General features: G+C 44.5%; 1 protein-coding gene across 1 annotated transcript in view; it reads right to left on the bottom strand.

The window, feature by feature from the left end:
• Window positions 1-15,308, bottom strand: part of Xdh (xanthine dehydrogenase) — a 79,931-nt gene extending 64,623 nt beyond the window's left edge. The window contains exons 1-4 of the mRNA XM_004627375.2: window positions 15,182-15,308; window positions 8,042-8,099; window positions 5,286-5,382; window positions 3,316-3,424 (exon numbers count right to left, since the gene is read on the bottom strand). Of these exons, the coding sequence (XP_004627432.1) occupies window positions 3,316-3,424; window positions 5,286-5,382; window positions 8,042-8,099; window positions 15,182-15,223 (306 nt within the window). The 5' untranslated portion in view covers window positions 15,224-15,308. The remainder of the gene's footprint in view (window positions 1-3,315; window positions 3,425-5,285; window positions 5,383-8,041; window positions 8,100-15,181) is intronic.
• Window positions 15,309-17,594: the final 2,286 nt, after the last annotated feature.

Here is a 17,594-nt window from a genome sequence, read left to right as displayed (position 1 = left end):
TGAGGACCAGTGGTTCTCCAACTCCTTGGAGCTTTAAGCTCCTTGTCTGCATAACAGAAACCATCCTACTACTTCCTTCTAAAGACTGAGTGAAATAATCCATGCAAAATGTTGTATTGACACATAATAGGCAGTTAGTCGATGTTAGTCATTAACAGGAAAGATCATTCAAGAAACAGTGACTATTCTGGGAAGCAGGTCAGGGAATTTAGGGATTTACCAAAGATCACACAAGTAAATGGAAGAACCAACTTGTTCTCCTTTCCCCACACTACCCTGCAGTCCAACTCAACTGCCCTTCCTTTCTTTTTTTTTTCATAATTTTATTGAGAAACAAATAGCAATGAGACAGTTTCAAATCAAATTGGTAGGACAGTTTCAATAATTAACACATTGTATAATGCCTTCCTAGTGGTTATTTATTGCACAAGATGCAGACATGATATCCTATTTACAAACACTATTAGAATAAATTCCTCTATTCATTGAATTAAGAGATTGTAGCTATATATCTATCCTAACCATTTTGAATACACAGATACAAAATGGTCATTCATCTGTATCCCCTTTTTTATTTAGTTCCATCATTTAAATATTATAGGTGTGTGAGCTCAGCAAAATATTCCAAAATGGTCCAGTACTCCATAATAGTATTGTGTCTTCTGCTTGACTGGCAATGTCAGAAGTTTCAACCGCCCTTCCTAGAAGACCATGGAGAACATCAGAGGCAAAGAAATAGTCCCACACCCCGCATTTCTGAGTAAAGGCCACACTCGAAGCTTAGGGCAGAAATGAGAATTGGAAAATGTGCCCAAGTGAATTTATTCTGTGCTTTTGTGCTTTGAATGTCATAGAATTCCCATGCCAAGCTGGGAGATTTTTACTATAAAGAAATTTTCTTCATCTACATGATTCTCTCTCTCTCTCTCTCTCTCTCTCTCTCTCTCTCTCTCTCTCTCTCTCTTCCCCCGCCCCGTGTCTTAGGAATATATGTTAAGTAAATTTTTCAAAATATTACAATGCCAGCACCATGCACCTATATTCCTTGGTTCCAACTGAGAACCAGTTATGCATCAGCCAGTGGAAAGGTGCTGAGAACAGCAGAGCAATGAAGAGGAGAGACAGGAGAGAGCTCATGAAGTTCACACCAGTAGGAGAAGTGCTGTCAAAAACAAAACAAGAAAACAAACCAAGAAATTTCAGGCAGAAATTAGTGCCACTTAGAGAGTTTGTACAGGGCTATAGGATGCAGAAGGCCTGATGGCTCCTCAGCGTGGTTGGTAAAAGCCACTGTGAAATGGGCCCTGCAAGCTGAATTTAATAACATGATTTGGACCAGAGAAGAGCAGAGAAGAGCATATTCCAGGGAAAGAAAACAGAAATTTCAAAAGCTCTAATAAGCTTAAGGTGCAAGGTTGCTTCTGAGTGGGACCCATGTGAACTGAAGAAGCTGGTTTCTCTGGAAGCAGGTCTTTACGAGTCAGGACAGCGTTCTGGAACTTTCTCTGTTTATGGAAGAGAGACATACAGAGTTTAGCAGGAAGTGATGTGATTTAGTTTATGTTTTTAGAAAGTCATTTTGGCTGCTACTGGGTGAGAAGTGGGTGGCAGGGAACAAGAATGGAATCAGGACGTGAAGATATTATATCTGGCCAGGCAAAAGGGGATAGTGGCTGGGACCAGGTAGCAATAATGAAAACAGATAAGATGAAAAGGATGTAATTATAGACTTGAGGGGTAGAGTAGACCCTACCTCTAGATGGAGTGAGCATGGGACATGAGAGACAGAATCTCAGTGATGCCTAGGTTTTTATCTTCAGCACCTGGGTAGACAGTTTTGCCATTGATTCAGATGGCCAAGACCAGGAAAGGAAGAAGTCGGAGAATGAGAACATTTTGCTAAGCTTCAGATTAGCTGTCTACATACTAATGCCAAGCAGGCGGTTGGGAATATGAGCCGAGCTTCTGAGAAAAGGTTAAAGCTGAAGATATTAATGTGCTTGTCATTTACCAGAAGAAGGTACTAAGCCCACTTAGGGACAGGGTGAAGAGGGAAAAAAATTGTCTGAGGGGAACCACACCCAGTGCTGATGTGGAGGTAGAAAGAAAATAGGGAAGTGTAGTATCTCAGAAACCAAAAGAATCAAATAAATTGGCAAGATGTAAAATCCAGCTTGCTACCGAATTTGGAACCAAAACAAGTACATGAGAAACAGGACTTTGTACCACCACAAAGAGAAAATTATATAGATGCGATCCTTATGTTTAAACTATGTATCATTTCTTTTATCCATTTGTTCAAAAAACAACAAATCCTCATCAGCTGTCTCATATCTTAAGCAAGTTAAACAAGTTTAGTAATTTCTCCTTTTCTGGTCTACAAAACAAAACCATAAAGGTGAAGCAATACCATCCCCACCCTGCTCTGACCTTACAGACCAGCCCAAGGGCTTCTTCCAGGGAATAAAGCCAGCTGGCTCAGCTGGAAACCTGGCTCCATGATGTCATAAAAGGCCCCCATGGAAGGCATGCCCTCCTTAAGGAAGTTTCTCCTCTGATGACTCAGGGCAGACTAAGGCCTAGCAGGCCTGACTCTGGAACTTTCTGTGATTGTAATCTCCCAGATGGCCCTCGTTTCTGTTTCCCTAAGCAAAGCAGTGGCCTTCGCTTCCCATAGTCCTCTACTCTCGATCGCTTTTGTTTGTCCTCAGAGTATCTTGATTCTCTCCACAAAACTCCTCAGGTTATTCACCGCTGTCTCCAAAATATGCACCATATCAATCCGTGTTCAGACGGCTGATTCCACCAAGGACGCGGCCGTTGTCAGGCACTCGTAAGTCTCCATCGTCTGATTTAGCATTTGCTCATTTAGCCTCCATTTTAAGGAGGGTAGAGACCATCAGACCACATTGGTATTACCCAGGCTTGAGAAATCAGGATGTAGCTACGATTACTATCGCACAGGACATGGAATCTATGTACTTTTATCAAGAGACACCAATGATCTGGAATCTGGGGAGGCTGAGGATTTCTTAAGCATCACCAAGAACAAAGTGAGGAAGCACTCTCCTCCTTCTCCTCCTCCTCCTCCCCCTTCCCCTCCCCCTCCCTCCCCCTCCCTCCCCCCACCCCCCAGCCAGACAACACTGGCTGCAGAACAAGCTTCATGTTTAGGAGCCTTCTTCCACGTTGCAGAATCAGGAGGGAATGGAGGTGGACGGGGTGGGCCACGTTGTGTCTGTTGTTCAGGCAGGGAAACTCCACCCTCTCTGCAAAGTACCCGGATCTCAAGAGTCGCACCCCTCCCCTACTCACCTGCACAGGATGCAGCCTTGTCTTTGTGCTTCCTATTCCTTCCACCGTCGTCACCGCCACGTGATGCAAGGAGCAGATGGGAGCCAGGCAGGCGTTGACAGAGTAGTGGCTAGACCCTCACATTAAGGTCATTCATTCCACGGTTCACACAGGTCCTCACAGCAGTGCTGGGCCTGCAGGACCCAGCTTTGTGTTCTCTCTCTCCATGCTACATTATGCTGTCATCTCTTTTACCAGTGTCCTTGCCTCTCTCTCCAAGACCCTGGGCCAAGGACAAGGAGCCCCTTCCTTAGGTGAGGCTGAGACCTTCCAGAGTCTTGCAGGTATAGTCTCAGCCTTACAGCTGGAAGAAGGCAGCCAGAGTCACTGATTGGCTGCCTCTTGCTCAGCCGGACTGTTCAGGCAGAGTGGAGAGGATATTTCTGAAGCACGCCCTCTCCCCACATGGGCCTTTCTTAGGCTCCTCACTGTGAGAATCTGCTTTCCTGCATTCACCTCACTCTGTGGAGGAGAAACCCTCCCACACTCAAGGAAGGCAGGAACGTTCACCAACTCTTAGAGCTTCCACATCGCTTTTTCAGTCATTACGCATTCACACAGACAATCTACATCAGTTTATGAGTATCAGCCCTACCTCAGCACTCTGCCTAGCCAGCAGCAAGTAAGGTGAATAAGATAACACCTCAGTTTTCCTGATGGGAGAATTCACAGCTGTAAAGTTCCCTCTTAGCACTGCTTTCAGACCCGCAAGTACAAACATCATATTGTCTCCCTAGTATAAAAATCTGAAAGGGTAAATGAAATTTAGAAGGTACAATAGATACCGTGAAAGGGAAAGAAGCTGTCTAAGGGGAAGGAACAACTGGGATGAGGGAAAGGAAAAAAGAAGAAAGGAAGAAAAACATACATATCTATATATTCAGGGTAGCTGGATAATTGTACTGCTGATTTCTACTGGTCTATTGAAAAGAACAGTCAATGCTTGAATTTTTTTTCTTCTATTTTATTTTTTGAGCAATTTTTTTTACCAATTTTGCACGCTTATATTTGATAATCTGAACAACTACTTTGGAGATAACACTATGCAATATAATAACCATTGTTGAAATCCTATCATTTTGTTTAGTGAAAGTCTGCATCATTTTTAATGTTTTTTACTATTTTTATTCTCTTAAAAAATAAATTGTTGAGATGGTAGAAAACTTAAAAACAAAATTAAAGGAAATTCATTATCTCACAAAAAGATAATATCTCTGTCCTTCAGCAACTTCCAGTCACTCCAGGAAAATACAGTGTGTATGTAAAGATGCAATTTAACAATGTTTTGGTGACTATTTCTGAAGATTGTATAGAAAACACTATAAAAAGTCGAGCTTAGAAAAGGGACAGTGGATCCAGTCTCGGTAGGTTGGAGGTGTTGCGAGGGTTTCCTGGAGGAGGAAATTCTCCTCCAACTCTAAAGAGCTGGTAAGAGTTTTCTAGAGGGAGAAGTCCTACAGGAGAAGACCTTCTATCTTATGCCACGATAAAGCACTGAGCGGGCCTGGGGCATCTGTGGGTCCCAGTAATCTAAGCCTGGAAGTATTAGCCCCATTATCAAAACAAAAGCTGGAGAAGAAATGAGGGGTGCGCTGTGAAAAAAGTTGGGCTCTACCCTGAGTGCCATGCCGCGCCACTGGAGGCCGTCACGGTATGTGGTGTTCGCCTGCAGTTGAGAGCAGTGTTTTATCAGCCATTCAGAACACAGTCCACATTCATAATCCAGGAACAGTCATGTTAAGCTGTCATCCTGCAGTGTGCTGGCTCACGTTCAGAGCCTGTTCAGAAGGCTGGAGGCTCCATAAATGTGCATACACACACACACACACACACACACACACACACACACACACACCAGGTACTCACACACTCACAAGCTGACTCTGCATTCTAGCCCCTCAGTGGACAGCTGAGCAATGGGCAGAGGATACACGACCTTGTTCCGGAGAGGATCATACTTGGAGATCATCACCGTGCATGCTCCACAGCCTCCTTCTCCACAGCCAAGCTTGGTCCCGCACAGCCCCACTGGGAGGTCCCGCATTAAGGAACGTGAACCAGGGAAAGGGAAAAGGAAAGGGCCTGGGCAGAGCTCAGGAGTAGACTCAGCCATGCCCACTCACAGCTCACTCAACAAGGGAGGTACTAGTCTTCACCCTTCTTCCTCGGAGAAGCCTCACTATGCACCAGGGAGGCAGGGACAGGACCGCCTCCTCCTCCCTGAGTGGGAGACAGCAGAGTCCCATCCCACAGCACCCAGTAGCAGCTTCCATGGGCTCTAAGATCCAGGGCTCCCCGGTTGTGGGTGCCTCTCTTGGGGCCAGGCTCTCCAGGGTCTCCTGGTGTGGTCTTACTGAACACCTAAGAGTCATCACACACCTCAGAGACTTAGCACGTGGGTGCTGGGCATGGAACAAAGTCATTCTGGCCAGCCAGTGACTTTTTCCAAGATTGACCAAGTCTTAGTCTCTCACCCTGAACTTTGCAAGCTGATGCCATCCCAGGAACCAAAATTAGGACTGGCACAGAGACTTTTGAATAGCCAGCCCTGTTACATGCAGATGGAAATTAAGATGAAGATGTCTGAGGTCAGGGATAAGTTTCAGGCCCACTTCTTACATATCCTATGGGAAGGGAATCTGATACTGTGCTCAGCCAATAGGCTGCTCAAGACAATTGCGTGTTCTCCTTCTCGGGAATACACAGGCACCCTGACTGATCTTCCCCAGGCCAACAGGCCTCTAAGCCCCCCAGATATTTACTGGAGTTGAAGGAAGTGAGGTTATTAAAAATAACCTTCAAATTCCTGGGTCACTGAGTTCATTTTCATAATGAAGTTAATAAGTGTCTGTGGTATAGCAGTACCTCATTTTCTTCTGGAAAAGAACTTACTGTGTTCCTGCGCCTACCTGATCTTCACAACAATCTGGTAACAGATGAGGCAGGAGCTACTATTTCCTCACAGATTAATAAGTGAAACAATCTGTGAGACCCAGGAGGTAACATGAGTCACACGAGCATTGCCTCGCCTGCCAGGGCCCCACACGGGACTGGTGCACCCCCTTTTTCCCCTTGCTGCCTCTTCCTACACACAGTGGGGAGGGCTTTCTGTACCCTAAGTTATTTTTATCACTAGGCAGGATCGCTGCAGTTATCTGCACGTCAGACACTTTCAGGGCACAAGAACACCAGTGGTGGCAATGTAGGTTCTAGCAAGGCCTTCTGGCCTGAGGAATCTTTCTGGGAGCCAGGGTAGAGGTTAAGGCTAAAGTCCTCTTCCCCTAGGGATTCCTAAGATTATCCCTCAGCACAGACCACAGTACTCTCTGAGGACTTCTAATTTATGTGCCAACTTTCAGTTTTAGATTTCACTTGAATTTGGACCTTTGACTTTTTGACCTTTGGATGAGCTGCTTATTATTAAGGAATTTCCGAGGCTTCTGGGCCTTCAAAATGAAAATGGATCTATTAGAAAACAAAAATCAATTTCAATAACCCCTGAGAATGGATGCCTCTTCTCAGACCTCCCAGGAAGATGGGTGGGAAGTGGAGTTTCTTATAGCCCTCCAATCCTACCCACTGAATGTTCTGCTGCAAAATCAGGATTACCCGTGAGAAGCCAACCACTTCTCACAGGGGGTGACAAGCCAGAGTCAAGGCTGTAGACTCCAGGCTCACATCTGTGAGTGTGGGACAATTCTTATATCCTTATTTTTGATCCTTATGAAATTCATCACTGGAAAGAGCCACCAGAGTCCCTCTAGGAGAATTAGGGGTTCCTTGACTGAAGTCAGAATGACACAGTTCAAAAACAGACCACTGGAAAGATCCTGATGTGGAGGAGAGGCTCTGGGCTTCAGTCCAGGCTCTGCCACCATTTGTTCAAAATACATGAGTGAAATTCAGGTCACTTCACATGTCGAGGCCTCGCTGCTTTCCCTGTTGAAAGGGGATGTAATACTTCCACGGGGTTGCCATGGCAATTCAGTGAGATGAGCTACGCAAACTGCTCTAAACTCTGCCTATACAGAGTAAGAGCTCATTAAATATTACTTCCTGTTATTATTTCTGCTGTTTTTGATGCAGGGTCCCGATATTATAATGCTCTGATAGAACAAGGTGCAAAAGGGTCTTAAGGAAGCCCTCCTCACACTGGGTGCAGAGTAGCACCCCAAAGGTCCTCCTGCTCTTGATGCCCTCCAGGACCTGCCCAATTCCCACCTCAGCTATCCTTTTCCAATAGACATCCTTTTCCTTGTCTCTTCCTGCCTGAGCAGAGGTAGAAATATTGCCCAGGAAGTCCACTTGTGCAGGAAACAAATGTAACCCAAGGAAGGGTCCTTTCCTGCAGGTGAGAAAGACCATGAAGTTCACCAGGGCTAAGGAAGGCCTTAATCAACCATGGCATCAGACTTTGGAATTGCTCAACTCTTATCTGGAAGAAATCTCATGGAAACACATGAACATTCTTCTCATCAGAGACTTGAGGGTTTCAAGCCTAAGGAGCTCCAATGACTGCCACCGAGTGGCAGAGTAACTACTAAAATGCCAGTATCCAGACTGCTGACCCAGTGTCCTCTCCTTCATTCTTCACAGTCACCCTACCCACCCCTAGGAAGTGATGTCAGGTCCAGAAGGTGAGCCCCTGGGACACCTCCTCCTCACACCAACTCCAGAGTCAGGATACGTTTTCTTCTCAGGTAAGCCAAAAGCGTTGTTTCTGGATCTGCATTTTTCTCCACCACCTAACAAAAAAAGAAAATATATCCTAGTCATGTTTAGATGTCCTTCTGTAGCTCATTTCTCCCTTCAGTGTCTCTTATAATAATGTGTAGAGTCAAAGGGAATACGCTGAATAGATTGTCAAAAACAAGATACTTTTGTCAGAAGTTTTATGATACATGCTCACACCCTTAAATACTGAAATCCTATATTCATGCTCAGATTTGGCCCCCACAGGACACTCAGCCCTGGGGCTGACTGAGGAAAGGCCCTTTCCCAAATCAAGTATGTTATCTCACTTCTTCTTATGGATCCCACCTGGGACAGCAAAGTGTCAAAATGTTGACTTCGGCTTTGCCTCCTTGAGTGTGCACTCTTACACCCAGCATGTGAAAGCCAGTCCTTTGGCCAGGACAATCCCAGATGACAACAAGACACATGCTAGAAATGAAGGGGAAACTTCAAGCCAAAGATGCACTGGTGTGTTAAGTAAGGTAGGAAAGGTTGTCTACAAAGCGAGGCACTAGTCCCCAATGCCAACTGCCAAAGGAAGTCTGTAAAAACCTATTTTATTACACATGCAGTATCAAGGCTAAAGAGGTCTGGATTCACAAGATGATCAAGAGAAGAAAATCTGTGATAGTAGTTTCTTTATAGAGAACTGGATCAGTCCCACAGCTGCCTAAAGTAGAAGGGATGGGGGTAGCTATTTCACACTTCAAACTTAGTGAGGGCCATCCTTTATTCTGCATATGCAGCCACCATACCACTTTAAAATTTCTTGTTTAAAACTTTTATATATTTATTTATGTGGTAAGGGGTCTCACTTCACAGCTTGGACTCCTAGTGATCCTCCCATCCCAGCCTCTCCAGCTCTAGATTACAGACTTGTGCCACCATGCCTGGTTTCTATGGCTCACACAGCATGCAGTACTGGGAACGGAACCCAGGTCATTCTGCTTTCCAGGCAGGTGCTTAGACCACCAAGCTATCTCCCCAGCCCCACCACCATAGCACTTCTGTAGTCTTGGAGATATGATCACCTGGCATATCTAAATAGCTAAAGGTAGACACAACACAAAATTAATAACCAGTTGGTGTAGTGTCTCACACCTGAAATCTCAGCTTTCTGGGAGGCTGAGGCAGAAGGACCACAAGTTCAATCCCAGTCTGGGCAAATTAGTGAGACCCTGTGTTCTTTTGCATCATTATCACTAACATCATCACTGAGACCTGGCGATGTAGCTCAGGGTAAAACCCCTGGATGCACTTCCTAGTACCACAAAAATATTAATAACTAGCGATGATACACTTAAGCTTAAATTGAAGAAGCAGCAGTTTGGAGTTTGGGGCACTCTTCCAGATTTTGGTAAAGGTAAGTATATGGTTGACCAGTGACCTAGGATAGGCCATCTATGAGGTAGAGAGAGCTGACTAAAATGTGTTTAGTCCCCAAAAAAGCCTAGAACAGACAGTGATAGCTCCAACAGAGTCAGTACAGAGCAGAACTCCCAGAACTGGAGCTCGGGGAAAACAGGCAGCCCGAGGCAAGGGCATCATTCATGTCATAGGATGGCCCGAGAAACACTCCCTGTGGTGGCCCCTGAGGAGTCCTTGAAACCATTGCAAGAGGAAGAAAAGGGCAGCTCCTAACACCTGAAAGCCCAGAAAGCCAAGAAGCCTTTTGTTAACGGATATGACAGTATCCATTAAATGAAAGGCTTTTTGATCTTCTCTCACACCATCCTGAGTGAAGATGGTATTTGGAAACCCAAATAGATAATAGGACTCTTTTTATTGACCATGAATAATGAAAACATTTATGGAACTGCCAGCATTTACTCTTGGACTAAAGCTTAAAAGAAATGGGATATGGGCCCAGGGAGATAGCTCAATAGAATAAGTGCTTGCGTGGCAAGCACAGGGTCCTGAGTTTAATCCCCAGTACCACAAAAAAAAAAGAGAGAGAGAGAGAGACATAAAACCAACATTTTTGTGTGATTACACTGCATGAACCCAGCTTGCTCAGTATCCTGGTTGCAAAGTTAACACAAAGAGCCACTCCTCTTCTCCTGGAGAAGAATTACAAATGCAGGTAGCAATGGTCTTTATCTCCTTACAGACTGCAAGGGTACCTTAGCAGATTACTTCCTCCTGTGCTGTTCCTTCCTCCTGTCCTTCATACCATTTTGGTTCTGTGCTGTGTCTCCTGTGATGCCTACCAATCTGTGAGCAGCCTTCCTGTCCTTTCTTTGTTCTACCAATCTTGCCTTATTGCACGGAAAATACACCTCGTGCCTCCCAGCTCCTGTGCCTTTGAGCATGCCACTGCATCTTGGCAGAAGGCAAAACACTGCCCCACCTAGGCTTATCACACTTCCCCAGCCATGTGTAGATCAGCCTGTCTTGAATTTCTAGAGAATCATTTCCACCGTGGCTCAAGGAACCAATAGGTTTCTCCATGGAAAAAACAGTTGGTGGAGACATGAGATCTGTGAATCCAAACTGGTAATAAACAAACAAGAAGAAGAAAAAGAAAGCCTTTCCAAGCAGAAGAATGCAACTAATAAATGTGATTGGCCCTTGGCAATCAGCACAAGAACTGATCCAGGTAAGGATCATCAATGAATGCTCCAGCTGGTGTGTAGAAGTTGGATGGGAAAAATATTTGTATAATCTCAAAAGTATCTGCTTACAGATTGTTAAGAGTCAAAAAAAAAAAAAAAAAAAAAAAAAAAGCTATCCTGCCTTAGCCAAAAGATCAAAGTTCATACCACAAATAATGGAAAAAACTGATACCATGTGACTCGAGCCAGAATGCACTGAGAAAGACATCCTTCTAGGGTATACCTGTTTTGAAATCAAATTATAGGAAAGCATGCGACAAACTCAAACTGAGGGACATTCTAAAAAATAACTGGGGCCGGCCAGATAGCTCGGCGGACTAAAGCGCCTACTTAGGCAGAGCGCAGCGCCCAGGGTTCGATCCCTGGTGTGCCGTGCCAGACCCACCTCCGCGGCGTGCTGAGATGGTGATTGACACTGGACGTGGTGGCACACACCTATAATCCCAGCTCTTGGGAGGCTGAAAACAGGAGAATCACTATGAATCCTATCTATGTAGTGAGACCCTGTAGACCCTGTACTAAATACATAAAAAATAAATAAATAAATAAATAAAATAATAAAACAATAACTGGCCTGTTTTCTTCAAAATTATCAATATCACAGAAAACAAGAGAATACTGGTGAGCTGCTCCATGTTCAAGAAGATTTAAGGGCCTAATCACAGGCATGATCTTGGATTCGGGGGACGGCCAGGGAAGGGAGACAAATGATACCATTGAGAAAATTATAATTCTGCAACAGATCCATAGATACTATATCAAAGCTAAATTTTCTTTTTTCTTTTTTTAAATTATTTAATTAATTATTTATTTATTTTGTGTGCGTGTGGCCAGCTCAGCCCACCAGGGGGCGGGGCGGGCTGGCATGTGGTGCTGGGGGATTGAACCGCGGTCCCTGTGCTTTGCTAAGCTTGTTCTAAGTAGGTGCTTTAGACCACTGAGCCATCTCACCATCCCCTCAAAGCTAAATTTTCTGAATTTTATAAATGAACTGTTTATAAATGAACTCTACAAATGACGTTATTCTTAGTATAAGTGGGAACAATGTCTGTCTTTTGTTTGGTTTGGTTTGGTTTGTTTCTTTGTTTTTTTGAGACAGAGTCTCACTAGAAAATTCAGGCTGCCTCTGAACTGACTATGCAGCCCAGGCTGGCCTTGAATTTATAATAATCATCCTGCCTCAGCCTCCCAGTACAAGGTTATAGAGCTGTGCCACCACACTTGGCAGGGGCATGTCTGAAACTTAACTCAGAAATAGTTTGGAAAGAAAATTTTATACCTTAGGTATCAGTTAAACACACAAACTTACGTACTTAAAAGATAGATATCTTTACATCTATGAATGTATAGATGTATATATATGAATATAGTATATATATCCAAAGAGACAGAGAAAACACTAAGGTAAACATGACAAATTTTAATAGCTGGTAAATGTGAGTAAAGGATATTTAATATTTCTTTGTTTTCTCAACTTTTCTATGAATTTAAGATAATTTTAAAATACAAAAGTTTTAAAAGACGTTTTTTATACAAGGTTGCTCAGGGCCTTTAATATCCATTCATTCATGCTATCCTCACTAATCATACCCTTACTGTGTAAACAAACTGTGCCAAAGGTTTAAGATTAGTATCCTACGTGATCAGTTTTCAGTGAAACCCAATTGCCTAATCATAATTCAACTGTCCACCTAGTCCATAGATTTCCAAGAAACAAATATACCTGGCCTCAGATACTGAATCCCTCCAGGGCTCATCTTACTGCTTTAGGTTTTGGAAAGAGCTTAGTAAATATTGACCCATATAAATGAGTGAATAGAAGCCACTGAAGTGACCATGAGGCTCTTTCTGATTGGTGTGTGTGTGTGTGTGTGTGTGTGTGTCTGTGTGTGTGTCTGTGTGTGTGTCTGTGTGTGTGTACTTGTTCAACACCTTTCAGAATGCAGGTCCTTCACCCTGAGTTACGTCATCAGCACCTTTTTTGTTTTCTAGTGTTAGATAGGTCTTGCCAAAGTCCTAAACTACTAGGTTCAAACTTGCATTCCTCCTGCCTTGGCCTCTGAGTGCTGGGCTTGTAGATACACACTACCATGCCCACCGAATATATGGCTCCTGTGGAGCTCATTCCTGAATACCTTCAGATGAACACTACATGCCCAGTCCTCCCAGATTCTTCCAGAAGCTACAAGCTTCATTTAAAAAAAAAAAAAAAGAATGGGCTGGAGATATAGATCAGCAGCACAGCACCTTCCTGACAAGCACAAGGTCCTGAGTTCGATTCCTGGTACCAAAAAAGGAAGAAATAGAGAGACTGCTCAGCAAAGCTAGAATCCTGTACCCCAAAAGCACTACCATTACAATCCCAGGCAGATTTTTCCTTTTGGTTCAACTCCAGAATAGAAGATGTGGAAGAAACAGTGAGCAGGGCCCGTCCCTCTCAGAAGGCCTCGTAGGGTTTTGTGTGTTCCATCTAACACTCTAGAGCCCGGCTGTCCACTGTGAGGAGACAGAGTCCTAACAGTGCTACAAAACTGGGAGAGAAAGAGGCTTGTCAGTAAGAACCAGTCGCCACGTTTCTGCAGACCCACACCACATGCCCAAGTGCTCCAACCTCTTTGATAACTTCGTTGCACACTATCCTCTAGTAAAATGCCAAATCCATCTTGATAAAAATAGGAACACATACAGCTCCCTTTCTTTGCTCAGAATTCCCTCACTTGGGTCGGTGTCTACAGCACTGCCTTCACGTTATTCCTCTTGACATTGCTTGTCCACCTCGCCTCAGTGTCCCAAGAAAGTCTATTTTTATAAATTATAACCTTGAGTATTTATCTATAGAAACTGGCAGGAGGAACTTCTAGAGACAGTAGGGTTTGATGTGATAACGTCCTCTAACATTTTAAAATCACTTTCTTAAAGTGAAACTAAAATTCAAGGCAAAGTATTTTTTACCAAGGCAGTTTACCTCAAAATGATCTTTTCTAAATCCAGAGTATAACAGCAAGCCACCTCGAAGGAAAATGTTCTACTTTCACATATAAATTAATGACTTGATAATAAATAATAAAATCTGTAAGATCTGGCTTTGGAAGTCATTGGGCCCAATTGTTTACTCACTGTAAACCTCACTTGTAAAAATTCCAGAGATGGTACCTTTGTGTAAATAACAACTCTAGGAAGAAAACTCAACAGCTGTTTCCTACATCTCTATGCTATATGTGTGAATCCAAAGATGTTTAAGTCGTTAGGACAGTGAGGAAGCACAAGTTCAAGCCTGGGAGCCACTTAATCATTTAATGAGACCTGGTCTCAAAATAGAAACTAAAGAGTTGGCGCAAAAGTACTACCATCTCCAAAGTGGAGCTTCCTCCTGCCTTTTGTTTTGGCACCAGGTGCCCAGCATCTCCAAGAGATAGCTGGCTAGCCCAGCCCCACTAGTAATTCCACCCAAACCAAATAGCCTTTGCAGCTCTAGTGTGCAGCAACTTGTGAGATTTTCTTTTTACTCACCCAAAAACGTCTTGAGAGTTGAAGTCATTTTTTTCACTCAGTGCAAAGAAAGCCAATGAAACGAAACAAATAAAATGACTTTTCTTTGGGGATCTCGTGGACACGTTCATCACTCACATGTTCCACGTGACCAGCTACAATATGTAACTATGCCTTCTCTTTTGGGACATGGTCCAGTCACCAGTCGGGAGCTAAAGCAATACAGCCCTCTTGGTGCAGAGGGGACCAGTGAAGCTGGAGACAGTGTCATGGTGTTCCCCCCCCCCACACCTATACCCAAGTTGCAAAGATGCTCACCCTGTGACACCCAAGGACTGTGGCACCCACACCACCCTTCCTAGGTCCCTGGGCGTCGATGAAGTGAATCTTAGTAGGCAAGAGATTTCCAGAATATATGTCCAGAGCTAGGGGAGGTGTTCTTTATGAAAAAGATCGTGGCTTGCCACAAGGTGTCACTATATGTTCCCTCATGGTAAATCAAGATCCACTCATGTACATAATATGTCAAAATCACAATATGGTATCAGTGGCTATGCAGGTCTGACGTTAGCAAGAAAACACATTCCTGTTCCTTTCTCAGGAAAGAAAACCACCAAAGCACGGCATGTTTTTTATTAAACACAGGAACAGACGGAGGGGGCAGAGGGCCTCCCGGCTCACCTAGAACTTTCTCTTACGCTGCTGCCTGTGTGTACAGAAGAGCTGGCAGCCAGCTCACAGGAGTTTCTCTTCTCCTCTCACCGCATCCCTCCCTCTATTCCTTTGCCCCTTGAGTGTCCTGCCTGTACACCAGCCCTGAGGGGTCTTCCTTCCCAATGTCACCAGAATATAGCAACACCTCTGAAAGGAGAGAGAGGAGAACAAGTAAGAAGGAATAGGCCAGACAGAAACAACCAGCACTTCCTCTTCCAGAGTAAACGCATCTCCTCCCAGGGACCATGGACTGCAGAGGTAAACTTTCTGCTTACCTTTCTGCCATTCACAAAGAAAACCAACTCGTCAACTGTCATCGTCCCTGGTGGAATCCCTGAACTCCAGGTACCTCACGCCTCAGACACCGGTAGTTACTGCTACGCTGCAACTTGAAAGTTACTCCTCCCCATAAAAATGAAACTAAATTGGCCAATGAGAGAGAACCAGCTTACAGCTGCAAGGACAGACAGTTCTTGGCAAAAGCCACTGTTTTATATAACCCAGGAAAATGAAAACAATCATACATGGCATACTGTCTCCTCCAGGGTCGAAGCATGCGGGAAAGTTTATCCACATATCAGGCAGGCCTGTGTCTCTGTGCCAGGGACTGCAGGTCTGGAGCTTTGCGTTCAGGGAACCTGCTGCACCCTCCCGCTTGTTGCCAGGCTGACCAGCCGGAAGAGCATTTGTCAGTCACTGCCACGGTTGAGGAGCCCATTGGCTCCATTTCCTCCAACTTCACACTTGCCATTTTATCATTTAGCCTCACAGCAACAGATGCAGGGCTGACATGCACCACTGTCACTGGCTCTCACAACTGAAGTGGGGAGCAGAGTCTCAGAAAAGCAACCCAGAGGTTGAGACCCTAATCCTCCTGGGTGATCTCAGCACTCATTTAGGGCCTCCAGAGTTCAGTTGCTGTCATCCTGTAAAGGGTCTTGAGAACAATATCAAGATCAGAAGGCTAGGGGCCAGGGAGATGGCTCAGTGGAATAAGCTCTTCCCTGGCAAGTGCAAGGGCCTGAGTTCAATCCCCAGTTCTGCCAAAAAAGAAACAAAAAGAATCAGAAGGCTAACTCAGTCTGGGTCTCAGCATACCCCAGGCCTGGGGATCAAACCCCTGGCTCCTGTGCCTGCTTGCAGATTGAGACTGGGCATGGTGGCGCACGCCTGTAATCCCAGCTCTTGGGAGGCTGTAAACAGACAGATCACTATGAGTCTGATCTGGTAGTGAGACCCTGAATACCCAGTAGGCCCTTCCCTAAAATACAAAAATAAATAAATGAATAAAATAAAGATCCAAAGGCTGAGGGACAGATGCCTGCATAGAAGTGTCCTGTAAATTGGTAAAGAACTGAATGTTGTTTAAGTACTTCTATTTTTTTGGCTTTTTAAGACAGGCTCCCACTGTGCAGTTCAGGTTGGTGTTGAGCTCATTTTGTAACCCAGGCTGGTCTCGAACTCACAATTATCCTCCTGCCTCAGCCTCAAGAGTGCTGGGATTACAGGTGTGTAGCTCCACACCTGGCTTTCCAGCACTTTTTAATTTTTTTTTAAAATCGCTTTTTTTTTTTTTTTTTTTTAATTTTAGGTTCTTTCTAAGTCACTAAGTTGCCCAGGCTGGGCTCAAATTTGCAATCCTGCCTCAGCCTCCCAGAGCAATGAGATTACAGGTATGCACCACCATACCCAGCCAGAACAGAAATATTTATCCCACAACAAAGGGATTCTCAACAACATAGCGAACATCTGATAACACAACTATTTTTGTATTTTTTTTTCTTATATTTTTCTTTCAGGAAAATGCACTTAACAAGTTGTCAGAATAACTCATAAAAATACTTCAAAATACTTAATTAAAATGCACATGCCTCGTACACACGGGCCATCTTAACTCTGAACTAAAAGCCTTTCCCACGCAGTATGATGGTGCCTGCTGTGTACTCGTGTTCATCCGCACCCTAACAGACAGGCTCGCTAGAACCCAGGACCCTCCCACTTCCTCTTTCCCAATGCCTGGGTTTTGCTGTGCTCTAGTTCAGAAGTGCACTGACGCACACATTGAGCTCATCCAGCCTCTTGAAGTAGCATATTTCCCCTACATTTCTGGCAGGCTACTGGACGGGCTGGGGTGGAGAACATTAGGCAAAGCCTTCTGATACAGCACCAGCTTAGAGAAACTGACCATGCAGTCCTGCTGGAGCTGACAGCTAGTTAGATATGAGCCAGCCCAGGGAGGAAACTGCAACAGAATGTGGTCTCTACATCCTGAGTTCTTGCTCTCCAACTTCCCCTGAAAGGCACCCAAAAGGCTCACAATGTCTCATCCTACAGTTATGTGGGTCTGAGGTCAGTGTAGGCACACCTCGGAAACTAAGGCTCCTATCTGACCCAATAGATTTCATTCACATACATTTGTAGTTTTAACATCCCTTCTCCTCTTGCAGAAAATGGCCCCCATGTTCATTCAACTAAGACCATCTAAGATCCAAAACTCCCCTTCCCAATCTGATGGTGAAGTCCTCTTGTTGACTGGAAAAAGCCCAGTTAGCAACAACCTCAATCACTCCTCCGATGCTGAAAGTACCAGTAAGAAACCCACCCGGTCCCAGAAGCAGTTGCCACTTCTGGCTCTGCACACTTGGAAGCTTCCCAAGGGTATTGTCTCCTCTGATAAGCTACCACCAC

This window comes from Octodon degus, unplaced genomic scaffold, assembly GCF_000260255.1.
Source record: "Octodon degus isolate 3935 unplaced genomic scaffold, OctDeg1.0 scaffold00019, whole genome shotgun sequence".
Lineage (NCBI taxonomy): Eukaryota > Metazoa > Chordata > Mammalia > Rodentia > Octodontidae > Octodon > Octodon degus.
The sequence above is the reverse complement of the archived record's forward strand: the minus strand, read 5'-3'. Positions and strand labels throughout refer to the sequence as shown.